This window comes from Chrysochloris asiatica, unplaced genomic scaffold (assembly GCF_000296735.1).
Source record: "Chrysochloris asiatica unplaced genomic scaffold, ChrAsi1.0 scaffold00006, whole genome shotgun sequence".
Classification (NCBI taxonomy): Eukaryota; Metazoa; Chordata; class Mammalia; order Afrosoricida; family Chrysochloridae; genus Chrysochloris; species Chrysochloris asiatica.
Window position 1 is genome coordinate 10,131,105 of NW_006408524.1, and position 19,654 is coordinate 10,150,758.

General features: G+C 40.0%; 1 protein-coding gene across 1 annotated transcript in view; it reads left to right on the forward strand.

Moving 5' to 3' along the window:
* Nucleotides 1–19,654, forward strand: part of VPS41 (vacuolar protein sorting 41 homolog (S. cerevisiae)) — a 259,706-nt gene that overhangs the window by 49,307 nt on the left and 190,745 nt on the right. The window contains exons 2-3 of the mRNA XM_006832263.1: nucleotides 6,250–6,357; nucleotides 10,364–10,441. Coding sequence (XP_006832326.1) covers nucleotides 6,250–6,357; nucleotides 10,364–10,441 — 186 coding nt within the window. The remainder of the gene's footprint in view (nucleotides 1–6,249; nucleotides 6,358–10,363; nucleotides 10,442–19,654) is intronic.

Below are 19,654 nucleotides of genomic sequence, written 5' to 3' on the forward strand. Positions count from 1 at the left end.
CAAACATGTCTCCACCCTTCAATCTTCTTTGCTGTTGTCTGTCACCAACCATTCCTCCCATAACACTCTCAATAACCCACTGCAATGACTACACAGAACTCAGAGACGAAACTCACAGTTATAGGGGTCATTAAGGAATGAACAGAGTACAATTCAGGATCAGACACAACTCAGGATAGAGCAGTTCTCTGCTCAGGAACGCCTCTTCTCTGCCATACTGCAGCTACGCCTCACTCTTGTCTTTGGTTTCTCAGTCTTGTGACAACTTGGTCTCTGCCCTATTCCCTTAGCCTGTCTGTGAATGCCCCAAGGGTACAATCCATTCTTCTAGCTAATCTCCTGTGGTAGGCACTCAGCTTTATTCAGCAAGGCGGGGAAGGGAAGCCCACAGCTGCTCTGTCTTTCCCTGTGGCTGCCCCTCTTGTTGCTGTTGCTGCTCCCCCTTTCCCAGGCAGGGATCTCATACTCTGTTCATGGCTCGTCTTTCTTGATGATCATGGGTTCATCTTTTCATGCTTCCAAGAGGGTCCTTTTAAACCTAGTGGGATGGCAAAACGAACGAATCCCCACTTTAGAGTCTTGTCTGCTCTATTTGCATGGTCCCAGTGAGATGGATTGGCCAAGTGGCAGCATCAATGGGCTCAAGCCTGGCAACAATTGTGAGGTTGGCCCAGGACCGGGCAGTGTTTCATTCTGTTGTGCATAGGGTCCCTATGAGTCAGTACCGAATTGATGGCATCTAACAACAACAATCCAAACATTGGAGTCCTGGTGTGGCACTGTGGGCTAATACACCAGACTGCAAAGTCACTTGAACTGCAAGGTTGGTGGTTCAAGCTCACTAGCTGTTCTTTGGGAACCCTGTACAGGGTTGCTATGGGTTGGAATCGACTCGATGGCACTTAACAACCGCAACAACCCAATCATTTGGGTGGGAGTTAAGATGACTGGCTAGAAATGCCATATCAAGTCAGTGGATGCCACACCCATTAAGTACATGGTTTATAGTTATTTGTAGACAAAAATATTGGAAGCTCTGGTAGCGTAGTGGTTACGAATCAGGCTGCGAACTGCAAGGTCAGCAGTTCAAAACTACCAGCTGTTCCACGGGAGAAAGATGAGGCTTTCTGCTCCCGTAAAGAGTGACAGCCTCGGAAGCCCTGTACAGGGTCGCTATGAGTCGGAACCGACTCCACGGCACATAACGACAACAACCTTTGTTTGAAGAACTATTTTTGTAGGAGGTCGGGTTGTGTATGACATGAGAGGACTTCACAGAGTTTATGGGTAAATTCCATTTTTTTAGAAAGCTTTTTATTGTGGATTGAGTGAAGGTTTACAGACAAGATTACCAGCTGTACATTCAACAAATCCTGCACTTTGTTTGCTCTCAGTGATTACAGTCCCCTCCCCGCAACAGTTCTCCTCCCTCCTTCCTCTGGGTCTCCATTTACATCTTATATTTCACAAGTGAACAAAATAAAAATGTTTGATGTACACATACAAAGTAAAAAATACATACTCATTTAAATGTCCAAAGGTTACATTCTGTAAGCCAATCCTTTGCCCACAGGCACACAGTCTTACTCAGTCCATGGGCCTCCCAGAAGTCCCCAGCTGCTGCGCTGTCTCTGTGCCACCGCCTCTGCCACTGGCCCTGCTGTCACTTCTCTAGGTAGGACCTCACACTCCACTCATGCTCTTCCTCATTGATGGTCCTGGGATTAACTATTCCTGAAATGAAAGATTAACTACTCCCCCCTTTTAGTTACACATCTTCTACAATTACAGCTGTGACCATTGTAATGAATTCTGCTAGCAGTTACTCGCAATTGAATCATAAAATCCTATCCGCATCATCCCTCATTCCCTTTCACCAGAACCATTTGGTAAAGAGCTAAACTATTCACTGGGGATTCTGCCCTGTCCCCCTCATTCGGAAATTAAGCACATTCATGAAAATTTGTAAGCTGGCCACTTCATACCTTTGTGTTGTTGTTAAGTACCATGGAGTCGGTTCTGACTCATAGCGACCCTGTATAGGGTTTCTGAGGCTATAAATCTTTATGGGAGCAGAAAGGCTCATCTTTCTCCCATGGAACAGCTGATAGTTTTGAACTGCTGACCTTGGGGTTAGCAGCCCGATTCATAACCACTACGCTACCAGAGCTCCTTTCATGCCTTTGTAGTACCCCCATTTTTGATGGCCAATATCTAAGTGTCCCATCCCTAGCCTGCCCCTAAGGAGCTCTGCTAGCGTAGTGGTTATGAATCAGGCTGGGCACCGCAAAGTCAGCAGTTCGAAACTACCAGCTGCTCCATGGGAGAAAGATGAAGCTTTCTGCTCCTGTAAAGATTTACAGCTTCAGAAACCCTGTTCAGGGTCGCTATGGGTCGGAACCGACTCGATGGCACCTAACAACAATAACAATATCATGCCCCTGTCCTCTCAGTGGAGTCCTGGTGTGGTGCTTCAAAGCCGTTTGAACTTCAAGGTTGATGGTTCATGCTCATCAGCTGTACCTCAGAAACCCTATACAGGGTCACTATGGGTTGGAACCAACTCGATGGCACCTAACAACAACAACAACAATCATCTCAGTACAGAGGAAACAAGCTTGTTCCTTGATTTGAAGAATCCTTCCATTCACTTAGAATTTTGAGCAACTGCATCCATAAGCAGAAGTCCAGTTCATCAAATTGAACAATTTACACTTGCTAATAGTATCAAACATCTTTATATTCATGTAGTCGAGTTCTGTCCAAGCTAGGACAAATGGATATCAGCTGCAAGTTTGGGAGTTTTACTTACACCTCCCTGCACTTCAGACCAGCTGGCCCTAATGCCCAGGGGCTAGGTTGATGCCCATCATCGACTCAGGACTTCAAACAGCTCCCTAAACTACTTCTTCCTTCTCTCATCTTAAGGTCAATGGGTATCAAGAATTCCATTATGTTTGAATTCCATTTTTCTAAAAACTTCTCTGAAGTTCCTTTATACAAGGCACTGACATTAGCACATTCATTTGACTTTGTCTTCTACTCACTGTGCTTCCTAAGGAAATACTTAAAAATTTTTGATCCTCTAATTTTTACATTCGTAAAATGAGACCATTATAGTTAACAACCTGTTTTTTGTTTGTATTAAGTTGGTATGAAACACATGACTTAAAGCCCTAGCAGGATGTTTGGATTCTAGTGGCATAGTGGGGGTTTTGTGTTGGACTGATAACTGCAAGGCCAGCCTTTTGAATCCACCACCTGTCCCTTGGGAGAAAGATGAGGCTTTCTCCTCCAGTAAAGATTTATACTTGGAAACCCTATACAGAGTTGCTATGAGTTGAAATCACCTCAATAGCACACTCACACAAAGCATGATATGTGATATATCTGTCTTTCTCATCCTCTCCATCTGTCTGTAAATTGGTCCCTTTCCATGTGAAAATGCATTAGTTTGCCCCAGAGCTATACTTAAGTTTGCTTCTCTGTCTGGCGTCTTATTAGTCTATACTCTTCAATAAGCTCAGTTTTTAAACCTTGTTTTAGTTGTACTGTGATGTGCCTACATGTAATTTTCTTTATGTTGTTTAGGTTATAGTGTCTTGAATCTGTAGGCTGATGTCTTATTAGTATGGGACAATTTTCAGTTACAAGCAGCCTCAGGTTCACTTATGACAACCCTTCCTAACTGGTGTCTTCAAGAATTTGTAGGTAAGTTGAATCAGGTGCCTATGGTTTTTATTTAGCCTTACTTTGGGGTTAAATGTTGGCTAGTGGCTTGAACCCAACAGCTGTCGTGTGAGTGAAAGTTGAGGTTGTCTGGTCTCAAAGATTTTACAGCCTCGGAAATTCCTGGGGCAGTTATGCTGTGTCCTGTAGGGTTACTATGAGTTGAAATTGACTAGATACTAATAGGTTTGGCATTTTAGTTTCAGTGCAAGAAAAGACTTGAAACCTTTTCAATGACTTAAAAACCTCAAGAGCCACAAGTGAAGGTGACCCTTAGGAACACGTGTTGTTAGTAGGGATTGGTTCAATTGCTTCAAAGTGAGGGCAAATTTATTAACACAGAAGGCAAGTAGTTGTTTCTGTGTCAGATGTTCACAACCTGGAGACTGCCTGTTGTTTTATGTTGTCGAGTTGGTTCCACTCATAGTGGACTTATGCACAACAGAACGAAACACTGCCCAGTCCTGCACTCACTTCACAATGGTTGCTACATTTGAGCCCATTGCTGCAGCCTTAGCACCCATCCCTCTCCTTGGGGGTCTCCCTCTTTTTCTCTAACACTCAACTTTACCAAGCATGATGTCCTTCTCTAGGGACTGGTCCCTCCTGATAATATGTCTGAAGTATGAGACTGCCTATACTAGATTAAATGTTGCTTTTAGCTCCCTTACCCCTCTTTTCCCTTATCTTTCTGGGAATCTAATACAAGGTATGTTTAGCCCTGTTCATGGTCTTCCACCTATATTTCCACTCCGGATATGTACACTTTCCTTTGGATAGTTTCTGCTGACCTATGTTTTATTCCCCTAAGACCTGGTGATGTGCTCCTGGAAAGATGAGAGCCTTAGGAAGCCCTGTGGGGCGTTAGGGTTGACTCAGTGGCTCTCAATCACAGCCTTGTCTTGTTGTGCTTTGTTCATCTTCTGTTAAACCATCTATTTCAGTTTTTAATTTCAGTGTTCTGGTTTTCGTGTTTTTTTTCTGTGTGACAGATTCCAGTTTTCTGTTGAATATGCATCTTTTCATTTATGTTTTCCTCTGTTTTATTGAACATACTCGTCATAGTTATTGGTGGAAAGTTCTCCATTCTCCAGTCTGTGGCTCACCCATTGGTCTGTTTTTATCATATGATTGTGTGTGTGTGCATGCATGGTTTTCCTTCTTTTCTTGTTTTTCGTCATTAGATCCTATCTCATGGTGTGCTTGATAATTTTTTATTGAATTCCTGCAGAGGCCTACAGATAAGTGGATTTATTTTCCTGTTGCTATGACAGTAAGCTTAAATGTTGCTAACATCTGCTTAAAATGCCTTGTGACGTGAATCGTGTCCAAGCGAGCAGTTAGTGTCACCCGTAAGTGCTAGCCTCTTACCCTTCCATCTCCCTAACTGGAGAGATGAACTACTCAAGCGAGATGATTAGCGTCACACAGCGTTTTAAGCAAATACGCAACACTTGAGCGAACTGTCATAGCAACAGGGGGGAAAAATTCACGTATCAGTGGGCCTGCACAACTGCCCGTGTTGTTTAAGGACCCACATAAATCGTATGCAACTTTTCTACTGTGTGGGAGGTTGGCGCCCTGAACCCCCCTGCATTGTCCAAGGGTAAGCTGCATTGGTGTTGTGTGTGAAAAAATTGTGGAGGCTCCAGTAGTTTTCGGTGTGGGGCTGTGGGATAAAGAACTGGGCCGCAAGGTCAGCTTGACCACAAAGTCAGTGGTTCAAACTCACCAGCTGCTCCTTGGAAACCCTATATAGGGTTACTATGAGTGGGAAGCAACTTGATGGCACTTAACAATAATAAGTAAAATGAAAGTTCAACTTAGATTTTCTAAAATCTTACAGAAATATTTCTAATCTTGAAATAGACAATTTATTAATTTTTTTTGGAAGTTCGTTGTATTTCTGAAACATTGCTGAGTGTATATATATGTTCACAAGGTCACAGTGACAAGTACTTTGCCCATACCTTTTAAATAGCATATGTATGTCTGCACAGTAGGTCAGACAATTTAGCATTTACTCTTAAGATAACACAGTGTATCATTTTTGTGGTACATATACTCCCCTTTTCAAGGAGCTCTGGTAGTGTAGTTGTTACAAATCGGGCTGCGAACCGCAAGATCAGCTGCTTTTCAATACTACCAGCTGCTTCACAGGAGAAAGATGAGGTTTTCTGCTCCCGTAAAGATTTACAGCCTCAGAAACCCTTTCAGGGTTGCTATGGGTCGGAACCGACTCGACGGCACTTAACAACAACTCCCCTTTTCAATTTCTTCTATCAGTGAAGTTGTAACAGGTGGCATACTCAGTTGGCAAAACAAAACCTAAAGGCCTTCACTTTCAGCCATGTTGTAACGTTAGCTGCTGTGGAGTTGGTTATGACTCATGGCAGCTGGTGGTCAATAGAAAGATCATTGAGGGAACCATCTCCGGTTCCCCCGCGAGAGTTGCATTTGAATCTCTGGCTACTTTAAGTACATGTGCGAGGCCCTTCATTTTCTTTGCATTTTGTGCAGGAAGAAGAAAGTGAAGAGGAACCCAAACTGAAGTATGAAAGGCTTTCCAATGGCGTAACGGAAATTCTTCAGCAGGATGCGGCTAGCTGCATGACAGTCCATGACAAGGTAAAGTAGCACTGTGAGACGACGCCTTTGTAAGTGATTTCTATTTGGAGTTTGTTTATACTTCAGAGATCTGATGCTTTTGGTGGTGGGGTTTTGTGTGTTTTTTTGTTTTTAAACAGTGGTTTTGGCTTCTGCTTCCCTCTCCTCCTCTGTTCTTCACAAGCAAAAAAAAAAAAAAGTAATAATAATAACCAAAAATATGTTTGCATACTCCCCCACCCCAACACACACACACTCAGAACACACCTGGGGGTATGATAAGTATAATATCCATACTATGTGGAATTTAGACAGTGTTAGAGGTGAGATTTATAATATATGTGGTTTTTGGAAAACTATCAATTACTCTTTGAATTGTTAAGTGTCGTGTTAGGAAAGTTGTAAGATTAGAAGGGAGAGCAATGTTGGCCTGCTGGAGAACAGTCATTAACTCTGTACTTAAACCATGCTGGCTGGGAACTGTTGTTAAGTACCACGAAGTCGGTTCCGACTCATAGCGACCCTGCACAGGGTTTCTGAGGCTGTAAATCTTTACGGGAGCAGAATGCCTCATCTTTCTCCCGTGGAACAGCTGGTAGTTTCGAACTGCCAACCTTGAGGTTAGCAGTCTGATTCGTAACCATTACACTACCAGAGCTCCTTGGCTGGGAGTGATAATTATTGGTAATTTGTAGACTCTTCACTCGGAATCTGAGGCCCAGCTTTTTATTTAATTGCAATCCAGCTTTGAGAGTATTTTGGCTCTTAATTCTGGCCCTGGCTCTGCCACTCACTGACTATCCACGAAAATAGTATCAACTCTTGGAACTTCTTCATGTGTAATTGAAGACTTCCCTTTTCTAATGTTTGAATGCTATGCATGTGAAAGATGGATATTATCTTGTTGAATAAATTTTAAAGCTGCTACTTTTGGTTTCTTTTGTGGTATGTATACGATTGCTTATTACCACGTCTTGTTTGCTTACACAAAGTAAGTCATTCAAATAAAATCAGCTGTGCTAGTGAATCATCTGAGGCTTGGTGTGGTGCTGTAGGTTAATGCGCTGGACTGCAGGGTCTGTTTGAACCTAAAGGTCGGTAGTTCAAGCTCACCAGCCACTCCTCAGAAACCCTATACACGGTCGCAATGATCAGAACTGGCTCGACGGCACTTAACAGCAACAACAGTGAATTGTCCAGAGGGATTGATGTATATCTAATCTTATCATGAGGTTGGCCCAGGATCGGGCAGTGTTTCCTTCCGCTGTGCCTAAGGTCGCAATGACTCAGTACCGACTCGATGGCACCTAACACCAACAACAATCTTATAGTTTATAAAATGAGTCAAGTTTTCATAACCAAACATGAACGGGACTTATTAAGTTGTCCGTAATTTTTTTGACATTTTGGATTTAAAATGCATTCAAGCTTAAAAAGAATCCAGGTTACAAAAGCTCACGGCTTTTAAGGACTGAAAGTAGAGCTAAATTGGGAAAGGACTTTGCATTTATGCTCACATATTTATGACTTAAAAAAAATTATTTTTAAATTGTCACAGAACTTGTAAATGAAAGTGGAAAGTATGACTCATTCATAATATTCGTAGTTAAATAAATCTTACAAACTAAGATCTTTTTTGAAGAGCATATAATGCTTTTTATTTATAAGATATAGCAGCAATAATTTCTTACCTAAAAGATAACATTTTTTCCCAAACAACATACAGCTTCTCATTAAAAAAAAAAAAATCTTTAAAAACTCTTCTAAATTAATGATAGTTTTTAGGTAAAACATTGTTTTTAACTCTGGTAGCGTAGTGGTTACGAATCTGGCTGCGAACCTTAAGGTCAGCAGTTCGAAACTACCAGCCGCTCCGCAGGAGAACGATGAGGCTTTCTACACCCTCGGAAACCCTGTACAGGGTCACTATGGGTCGGAACCAACTCGATGGCACAACAACAACAACAATCTATCTTAAATATTAAATGAAGAAAAGTAATCATTTGGACCTAAATAAATAAGTGAATAAAAGGAAATGGACTGTTAGTTTGTATAAAGTTCCCTGCATAGAACCTTGAAAACTTCTATTAAATGTAAGTTCAAAAATGGCCTTTCCAGAGATGTTGGAAAATGACACAGTGTTAAAGACATTTTAAGAATCCATGCTCCCTTAGTTTGCTAACAAACTAAATACAGTATTTATGAGGAGAATCAATATCATCTGATACGTGGGGGTGCTGCCAGCTTTTAAGACCTCTTCTTTAACCAACGATAACCTCAGAATGCAGTAGAGCATTGTTTGCTTTTTAATATTAAGTGGTACTCTTCCCTTTAAATATTGCCAGAGTGTCACTGTGGAGAGGATTATAGCCAATTGAGTCTTCTATTTCTGATTAGAATACCTAGTTTTTGTTGTTGTTTTGGGGGAACCATCCCTGTTTGGTTTAAATATGCAGACTAATTTCCCCCCAGAATTACCTCTTTCCCTCTCCTGCGTTCCCAGGGCTGCACCCTCCTGCTTTGCTGTCTGCCTTGGATGACTAATCGTCATGGCACCTGGTGTGCTCAAGCAGGCCTGGGCAGCAGAATCGTCATACCCAGTTATGTCTGCACACCTGATGTTTTATTAACCAGTATTGATTTTTTACCCGGGGGACTTTTTTCTTCCTGAAAAAAGGCAACCTTGCAGGAGTGAAAGGCATTATAGGGGATGAATTTCTAATGAACCCCTTCTTTTCCCTTTTTGTGACTCCTCTTTAAAGTGGCTACATATTTTAAGTGCCTGCACTGAAATTTCATTTTAAGCAATCCCATTTTGGTAAATCCTTTTAAATCTTGGCTTTCTGTAAGGTTATTTTTTAAAGGTTGTGCTACTTGACAGAAACACTTAGCGGCGACTGCAAATTTGAGCATTGCATTATAGGTTGCAATGAAGCATGCTTGCATGCAGTGAAATACAGAGACTCAGGGACTATTTGAGTAATGCTTTAGCTTCGAAAAAGAAGAAAACTCTCATGTTGCATTCCAGGCCGTCCAAAAGTTTATGACTTATTTAGGACTAGTGCAAAGAATTAAAGAAACAGTGCGAGTTATGAACCTATTGTATAATAGAAGACAAATACACAGCTCAGCAGTTATTTTGTGGTTGTTGTTGTTGTTGAGTACCGTGGAGTCGGTTCCAACTCAAAGTGACCCTGCATAGGGTTTCCAAGGCTGTAAGTCTTTACGGGAGCAGAACGCCTCATCTTTCTCCCGTGGAACAGCTAGCTGGTAGTTTCAAACTGCCGACCTTCAGGTTAGCAGCCCTATTCGTAACCACTACGCTACCAGAGCAGGGGGCAAAAAAAAGTTGTTTTGTTTTTTTTTTGCATTAGTGTGAAGGGACTTCAAAAAGGTCATGGAAAAATGACACCAAAAGAGAATGGAATTTTTCCACGAACTTTTTGAAGCCTCCCTCGTATGTCCACATTTGTCTACACTATCATTATAAATTTACTTTTCTCAAAGCATTTGAAAGGTAACTGAGTTATGTCTCAGATTTTTCATTCCTCAGTGCGCCATGGAATTTTTCATTCTATAAAAGGGTATTTTGATGTTTGTGTTTGTATGCGTTCAATAAACGATAGCGCAGATTTACACATTTGCCATAAATTAGGGGGAGTTTCTCAATCGTTCCCTTCTGACTTGGAGTTCAACTGTGGGCTGGTGACGCTCTTACAGCTGCAGTTTTAATTTACTGCCTCAGTTGGTCCGGCGTTATGTCAGACTGCTTCCCCACCATCAGTCCTCAGTAGAGGAGAGCGTCCATGACTCACTCTGACAGCCACTGTGCACTATCATAATAAAATAGGCTCTGGCCCTGTTCTGTTATTTCTGTGACGTCGGAAACAAGTCTCCTGCAAGGAGTGAACATCTTCTGAGACACTGCAAATCATCCACACATTAAGCATTATGACACATTGAGACTGGTTTTTGTAGTAATTATCCACTCATGCTCTATTAATTTTCTGGTCCCTTTTTCTTACAGTTTTTGGCATTGGGTACACATTGCGGCAAAGTTTATTTACTGGATGTCCAGGGGAACATCACTCAGAAGTTTGATGTAGTAAGTATACAGTTTAAATAATATGCAAGGTATAATTTGTGCAAAAAGCCAATGTTTTTGAGTATTTGTTGTTATCCAATGTATTTTAATAACATACAGAAAAGATCTTTATCAATTAAACCAAGGGTACCAAAGAGTAGAAAGAAGCCCAGGTGTGCAGTGGTTAAGTGCTTGACTGCTAACTGAAAGATTGGTGGCTTGAACCCACCACTCCTCTATGAGAGAAAGATACGGCAGTGTGTTTCCATAAACATTGTGAGTGGACAAACCCATCCATCCCCAGTAACTCCCCAGCCCACTAACAATGAATAAAAACAAGACCCCAGAACTCTGAATGGCAGCTGAGGTGTTGAAGAGTCAGATAGAGTCCAGAAGTGGAGAAGAAAGGAGCAGGGTTGGCACAGAAACTGGGAGAACCTCCCCACTAACACAGGAACCCTCGCTCACCATGGCCCTTTGGGAAGAGGACTGGACAGTACCACATGTGATACACGGAGGAAGCTAAATTGAGGAAACTAACCCAGTTTAACAAATCTGGTGTACATTGGTAGTGCGAATTTGCAGGCTGTGCAAATGGGAGAGGGTGAAGAGAGACCGTGGTTCTGCGAGAGACTACTGTTGAATCTCACTGAGGCTCAAGATGGACAGACAGGTAGTAGGACCCTGAAGAATTGCAAGGACAGCAGCCTGAGGGGATACTTCGGACAGACACAGGGCAAAATGGCTTGCTCCTTGCCCCTACAGGGATAATATGGGAAAGCTTCTGAAGGGATGCTCATGAGGGAAAGACACAGAACATCCCCTTCTACATCAGGAAGTTGAGCCCCACCATTTACATCAGAGTCTAGGACCGCATAGCCTTCCTGTTTCCTCCTTCTCCACTTCTGCACATGGGTATTGAACTCCACATCCCAAGCATCCAGAACTCCTGACTCAGTACTGAAAATAAAACAAAAACCTAAGGATAAGAGTGCCCTCTAGTGGTTCATGGGAGAAGATAACTAAGACCACTGCTACTGGTTTGATGGTGACTCGGAGAACCCGTCGAGTGGAGTGCAGCTGCTCCATAGGATGGCCAGTATTTTGGATCTTTGCACAGGCATATTTCCATATCTTTATCCCATGGAATAACAGATGTGCGCAGGTCGTGGGCTTATTGTTGGCAGCTGGGACCTTAGATACTGAGCTACCAAGACACCCAATGAGAAGAATTTTCCACAAAAACTAGAATACAAAATTTAAATAATAATAATAAAAAAGAAAAGTAACAAAATGGCCAAAAACTACTAAGAAAAAATTTACAGGGAAAAAGCAAAACTTCTCATAAGAAAGTAGTCAAATGCAAACAAAAGTCAGAATTAAAAAGAAAAAAAAAAGAAAAACACAGATAAGCCATAAACATAAAACAAATAGCAAATTAAGTGAGGTAGGCATTCCATTTGAATGGTAACCTTGAATGTACGTCTTCTGAACACACCATGGAAAAGACAGAGTGGCAGAATGGATAAAAATTTATATCAATCCATTTGCTGTCTACAAGAAACATACCTTAGACATAAAGACACAGATTGAAAATGATGGAGGAAAATATTTCTGACAACTTACAAACACAAGAGAACAGTTGTTACCATACAGACATTAGATTAAGTAGACTTGAAATTAGAACTGTTAACAAGAGATAGAAAAGGACATTACATAATAGTAAAAGGATGAATGCAGCATGAAGGCATAGCAATTATGTATGTACCTAATAGTAATGCAGATTCCTGCTGGTGCTGTAGAATCAGCACTGGACATCGATCCACGAAGTTGGTGGTTCAAACCCACCAGCTGCTTCTTTGAAACCTTATGCAGGGTCCCTGTGAGTCAGAACCGACTCAATGACACTTAACAACAACAACAGCAATGCACCAAAAACATGAAACTGACTAATATGAAGCAAGAACTAGACAACATCACAGTAGTCAGAGACTTCAACACACCATTTTCAAAGATACACCGAACATCTACAAAAAAGACCTCTAAGGGCTTGTAAAACTTTACTAAAATCATAAGTAAGTTAGACCTGACAGACATATCAAGAACACTCTTCTTAACATTGGAACAATACATGGATCACTTTCCAGACTAGACTATTTACTGGGACACAAAATCAGTCTCAACACATTTTAAAGAATTGAAATCATATAAAGCATCTACTCTGACTATAGTAGTATGAAGTGAGAGCCCAACAACCTGAAAAATAAGGGAACAAAAAGACCTGGAAACTAGATTATATACTGCTAGAGAAACTGTTGGCTCATAGAAGAAATCAAAAGTAAAATAAAAAATTTCTAGAATCAAACAAAAATGAAAACAACATATCAAAACCTTTGGGCTAGAGCAAAAGCAGTACCTAGAGGGAAATTCATAGCAACAAATGCAAACACTAAAAAAGAAGATTCAAAATCGTTAACTTAGCTGACAACTTGAGTAATTGCAAAAGGAAGAACAAAGACTATCAGAAAAAGGAAATGTTAAGATCAAGGCAGATATAAATAAATTAGAAAATAAATAACAGAATCTATCAGCCCAGAAGGAGGCTCTTTGAAAGGATCGGTGAACTAGACTAATCACTGGCTAGATTGACAAAAGAAATAAACCAGAAGCATATAACCACATTATGAATCAAAATTGATGGCCTTACAACCCATCCAACAAAGATAAAGAAGATCATAATTGGTTGCTATGAAAAATTATACCCCATTAAATTTGAAATTCTGGAATCGTGGTGTGGCATTCACTGTAAGATAAGCACTGAATTTCGAACTGCAAGGTCAGTGGTTCAGACCTACTAGCCGCTCCTCAAAAGCCCTGTCAATTGGGTCAGAACCAACTTTATAGCTCTTAACAACAAATTGGAAAATCTAGGTGAAATGAAAAATTTTTTTAGAAACACTCCTTATCTGAATGAACAGAAACAGATAAAAAAAATTTTGAAAAGACCCAATGCAAAAGACAGCATTCTTCTTCAGTTAGTCATGGCTAGCACAGTCAACCATATGATTATCTGCTTCACAGTGTCCCACACCAGTCCATTTCAGCTCACTGATGCTTAGGATGTCGATCTTTATGCTTCTTGTTTCATTTTTGACAACTTCCAATTTTCCTATTTAATCCTTTATACATTCCATGTTTTGATTATTAATAGATGTTTATAGCTATTTCTCATTTTGAGAAGTGGTGTCACATTCATAGGCAAAAAGAACATTTCAAAATCTGTCTTGAAGTACAATGCTGTCTGTGATAGGATAATATCCATACACCTGGTGTGGCGCTTTAGGACCAATTCTGTACTGTGAACCACAAAGTTGATAGTTCAAACCCACCAGCTGCTCCTTAGAAACCCTATACAGGGTCACTGTGAGTCAGAACCCACTTGACAGCACTTAAGAACAAGGAAGACCAGTTAATACCTTTATTATTCAAATTTACACACAAACTAATACAGCCAGTGATGATGAGATTGGGTGCCAGAGAGACTGAAATTTGCTTTCCAGCATAGCGATGTTAAAGCGAATGGAAGAGCTGAGGAAATCAAATTGTTGAACAGGGCATCAGAAGAAGACAAAGTCAAATATTATAATGAAATTTGTAAAGATCTGGAGTTAGAAAACCAAAAGGGAAGAGCAGGCTCAGCATTTCTCAAGCTGAAAGACCCGAAGAAAAAAAACCATGCCTTGACCTACAATATAACAGCTTTTTGGAAACCCTGTGCTGCATTGTTATGAATCAGAATTGACTTGATGTCACTTAACAACAACAACAACATGTGCAGAATATTGAATGATGCCGAAAGCATCAAAAGAAGGAATACACGGAGTCAGTGTAACAAAAAGAAATAGTCAGTGTGCAACCATTACAAGAGGTAACATATGATCAAAAACGGATAGTACTGAAGGAAGAAGTTCAAGGTGCCCTGAAGACATTGGGAAAAAACAAGGTTCTAGGAATTGGCAGAATACCAACTGATATCTTTCACCAAGCTGATGTTGCACTGGAGGTGCTCACTATCTCTGCCAAGAAATTTGGAAGACAATTACATGGCCAACCGATTGGAAAAGATCCATATTTGTGCCCATTCCAAAGAGAGGTGACTCAGTGGAATGCAGAAATCATTAAGCAATACCATTAATGTCACTTACAAGTAAAGTTTTGCGGAAGTGAATTAAAAAACATTGCATCAGTACATAGAGAACTGCCAGAAACTCAGCCAGATTAAGAATAGGTTGTGGAACTCAGGGTATCATTGATGGTATCAGATGGACCTTGACTGAAAGCACAGAACACCAGAAAGGTGTTTACTTGTGCTTTATTGACTGCAAAGGCTTTCAACTGTGTGGATCACGACAAGCTATGGATAACATTGTCAAGAATAGGTGTTCCAGAGCATTTCATTGTGCTTATCAGATATCTGTACGTAGACCAAGAGGCAATCATTCCAACAGAACAAGGGGAAACTTAATGGTTTAAAATTAGGAAAGGTGTGTGCCAGAGTTGTATCCTTTCACCATATGTATAACATTTTTATGCTGAGCAAAGAATCTGAGAAGCTGATTAAATGAAGAACTTGGCATCAGGATTGGAAGAAGACTACATTAGCAACCTGTGACATGCAAGTGATACAACCTTGCTTGCCGGAAGCAAAAAGAACTTAAAATACTTGCTGATGAATATCAAATACTACAACCTTTAGTATGGATCACACCTCAACGTAAAGAAAACAAAACAAAAAATATCTTCATAACTGGACTAATAAGTAACATCATGATAAGTGGAGAGAAGATTGAAGTTGTCAGAGTTCATTTTGCTTGGTCCTCAGTCAACAATCTTGGAAGAAGGATCCCCAAAATCAAATGACAAATTAGACATATCTGCTTCAGAGGACCTCTTTAAAGTGCTCAAAGTCAAATATATTAGTTTGAGAACTAATTTGTGCCTGACCCAACCTACGGTATTTTCAATGGCCTCATATATATATGAAAGTTGGACAGTGAATAAGGAAGACTGTAGAAGAATTGAGGTAGTTGAGTTTTGATGTTAGAGAAAAATACTGTAAGTACCATGAACTGTTACTAAGAACAAACAAATCCGTGTTGAAGGAAGTACAGCCAGAATGCTCCTCGGAAGCCAGGATGTGAGAGTTTCATACTTCAAACATGTCATCAGGAGTTACTGGAGAAGGACATCATTGTTGGTAAAGTGGAGGATCAGCAACAAAGAGGAAGTTCCCCTCCTCCCCACCAAGGAGATGGATTGGTATAATGGAGCAACACTGGGCTCAAGTGTAACCAAAATTGTGGGGGTGGTGCGGGAATGGCTGTGTTCCCTTCTGTTGTGCATTGAGTTGCTGTGAGTCAGAATCGACTCAAGGGCGGATAACAACAACAACAACAACAACACTGTAAAAGAAGAGGTTGAAGATGTCATTAAAAACTGCCAACAAAATAAAGCCCTGGACCATTTGATGCCATTGGAGAATTTTACAAATCCTCCAGAGAAATGTTGTCACCTACTCAATCACTTCAAAAACCGAAGAGTAAAGAACACTACCTACTGAGCTCTTTTAGTGAATTCAGTATAGTCTTGAGATCTAAACCAGGCTAAGACATCACACATACACATGTTACAGATGAATATTCCTTATGAACATAGATTTTAAAATTTTTCAATAAATTTCTAGTTATCAAACTTTAGCAGCGCTTTAAAAAAAAAAATCATACACCGTGATCAAGTGAGATTCTTTCCAGAATTACGAGGGTGGTTCAGCATTAGAAAAGCAGTCAATGTAATCAACCACATAAATACAACATAAAAGACCCATATATTTATATTAATTGATAGAGAAGACATTCGATAAAATCCAATGCACTTTCCTTATAAAACATCAGTAAAATAGGAATAGGAGGGAACTGTCTTATCATAATTAAGGGCATATAAGCATAATCAACAGCCAATATTATACTCAATGGAGAAAGCCATCCCTTTGAGAATAGGAATGAGACAAAGTTGCCCATTTTTACCAGTCTTATTCAACATTGTACTTGAAGCCAAAGCAATAATACAGTTAAAAGATATCCAAATCAGAAAGGAAGAAGAAAAACTATTTGTTGATGGCATTACCTTATACACAAAAGACCCAAGAGTTTCCACAAGAATATTATTGAAACTAATAGAATCTAGCGATGTTCTAGGGTATAAAAATCAGTTGGGTTCCTCTATTACAAAACCGAAATCAAGAAAACAGTACCATTTACAGTATTCCACAAGTCAATAAAATACTTAGAAATTAGCCTAACCTGGTACATAAAAGATTAGAAGACTTAATATAATGGAAATCTCAGTTCTATATAAAGGGATCTAGAGATTACCACGAAAGCCTGATAGAAATCCTAACAGTGCCATTTATTGAAATGGAAAAACTAATGACAACTTCACATGGAAATGAAAGAAACCCTAAATACTCAAAGCAGCAGCAATAGCAAAACATACTTTACAACCACTGTAATCACAACATCTTGGTATTGGTTCAGCGGTAGACATGTAGACCAATGGAATCTAATTGAGAACTCAGAATTAAACCCAACCAGTTATGGACAACTGTGTTTGATAACAGAGAGCTATGGCTCATTCAGTGAGGGAGAAACAGTCCCTTAATTAACGGTTCTGACAAAACTGGATCTCGACCTATAGGAAAATGAAACAGGACTCAAACTACACATCAAGCACAAAAAACTGACTTAAGATGGATCAAAGACCTACATGTTAAACTTATCATTTCTGGAAGGAAACATAGGGGGAAATCTACAGAACCTAATCTTTTGTGAGAATAGGGTGATAATAAAAATGTACAAATAGAAAAAGCCAAAATAGATGACCATCATACAAATAAAAACTTGTTCATCAAAAGCCTGTATTAAAACTGTAAATAGACTACAGCCGGGGAAAATATCTTCAGAAATGACTTACCTGTAAGGGTTTTAATCTCAAAAGATGGAAACCTGCAACAGTTCAACTACAAAGAGGCAAACAGTATAATCACAAAGTGGGTGTAGGACATGGACGGAACTTTTTCACCAAAGATGATACCTAAGCAGGCAACAAACATACGAAAAGATGTTCATGCTCATTAGCCATTGCTGTTAAGTGCTCTTGAGTCCGTTTTGACTCACAGCAACCAAAGAGTGGCTGGTGGGTGTGAGCTTCTGACCGTGTAGTTAGTAGGCTAATGTTTATCCTACAGTGCCGCACCATGACTCCTTAGAAAGATGCAAATCAAAACTACAATGAGATATCATTGGTTCCTGGTCAAAGTGGCCATGATAAAAAAAACACAAACAAGAAAACAGATAACAAGAAATGCTGGCAAGTAACTTACATAATACTGATGTAACAGGAAAATGGTACAACCACTGTGAAAAATGATAATGGTGCTTTATGAAAGATCCAGAAATAGAACTACCTTAAAATCCACCATCGCATGAAGTTGCATATGATGAGGAACTTATGCTATTGAAGAAGTTCAAGCTGCACTGAAGGCATTGGCAAAAAAAAATCAGAGCTCCAGGAACTAACATAATACTAACTGAAAAGTTTCAACAAACAAATGCAGCACTAGAGATGTTTATTTGTCTATGCCAAGAAATTTGGAATACAGTTATCTGGCCAACTGACTGAAAGAGATCAGTATTCATGCTTATTTTGTAGAAAGGTGATCCAACAAAATGAAGAAATTTTCAAACAGTGTGATTAATATCACACACAAATAAAATTTTGCAAAAAGAAGACAGTTAAAAAATGTTTGCAGCAGTACATGCTTAGTGAACTGCCATAATGTCAAACTAATTCAGAAGGATTTGTAGAATGAGAAATATCATTGATGATATCAGGTGGATCTTGTCTGAAAGCAGAGAATACCAGAAAAATGTTTACCTGTGTTTCCTTGACTATGCAAAGGTATGCAACAGTGTGAAGCATGATAAAATATGGATACTATTACAAAGAATGGGAATTCCAGAATACTTAATTGTGCTCATGCAGAACTTGTACATAGACCAAGAGGTTAAATTGAACAAGGGGATCTGCATGGTTTAAAATCAGAAGTTTATGTGTATCCTATTATTATATTGATTCAATCTGTATGCTCAGCAGCTAATTCAAGAAATCGGATTATATGAAGAAGGTGGTGGATTAGAGGAAGATTGGTACACAGCCTGTGGTATGCACATAAAACCTTGCTTGCTGAAAGTGAAGGGAACTTGAAGCCCTTAATGACAAAGATAAAAAAAATATGTGGATTACACCTCAACATAAAAACCACAAAAATCCTTACAGTGGGTCCAATATGCAATTTTGTGATAAGCAGAGAAAAGATTGGAATGAAAGATTTCATTTTAGTTGGATCCACAATCAATGCCATGGAAGCAGCAGTCAGGTAATCATAGAACATAATGCATTGGGAACATGTGCTGCAAAGGCTCTCTTTAAAGTGTTAAAAAGCAAAGATGTCACTTTGAAGACTGAAGAGGATGTGAACCAAATTATGGTATTTTCAGTTGCCACATAACGCATTTGAAAGCTTGGCAATGAATAAAGAAGACTGAAGAAGAATTGAATTATGGTGTTAGTGAAGAATATCAAATATCCCATGTACTGTCAGAATGAGCAAATCATGTTGGAAGAAGTACAGCTCAAACACTCCGTATAAGCTTCTTATATACTTTGAACGTGTCATGTGGAGGGACCAGTCCCTGGAGAACATCGTGCTTGGTAATCTAGAGGGTCAGTGAGAAAGGAGGAAGACCCTCAACAGAATGGATTTATACAGTGACTGCAATGATGACTTCCAACATTAGAACAGTTGTAAGGATGGTACAGGACTGGGCAGGCTTTCATTCTGTTGTACATCAGGTAACTGAGATGGAACCAATCCAGGGCACCTCATAACAGCAACAACATGATCCAGCAACTCCAACTCCAGCCCTATGTGTGTGTGTGTATATATATATATATATATGGAGCTCTGGTAGCGTAGTGGTTACGAATCGGGCTGCGAACCTTAAGGTCAGCGGTTCAAAACTACCAGCCGCTCCGCGGGAGAAAGATGAGGCTTTCTACTCCCGTAAAGATTTACACCCTCGGAAACCCTGTACAGGGTCGCTATGGGTCGGACCC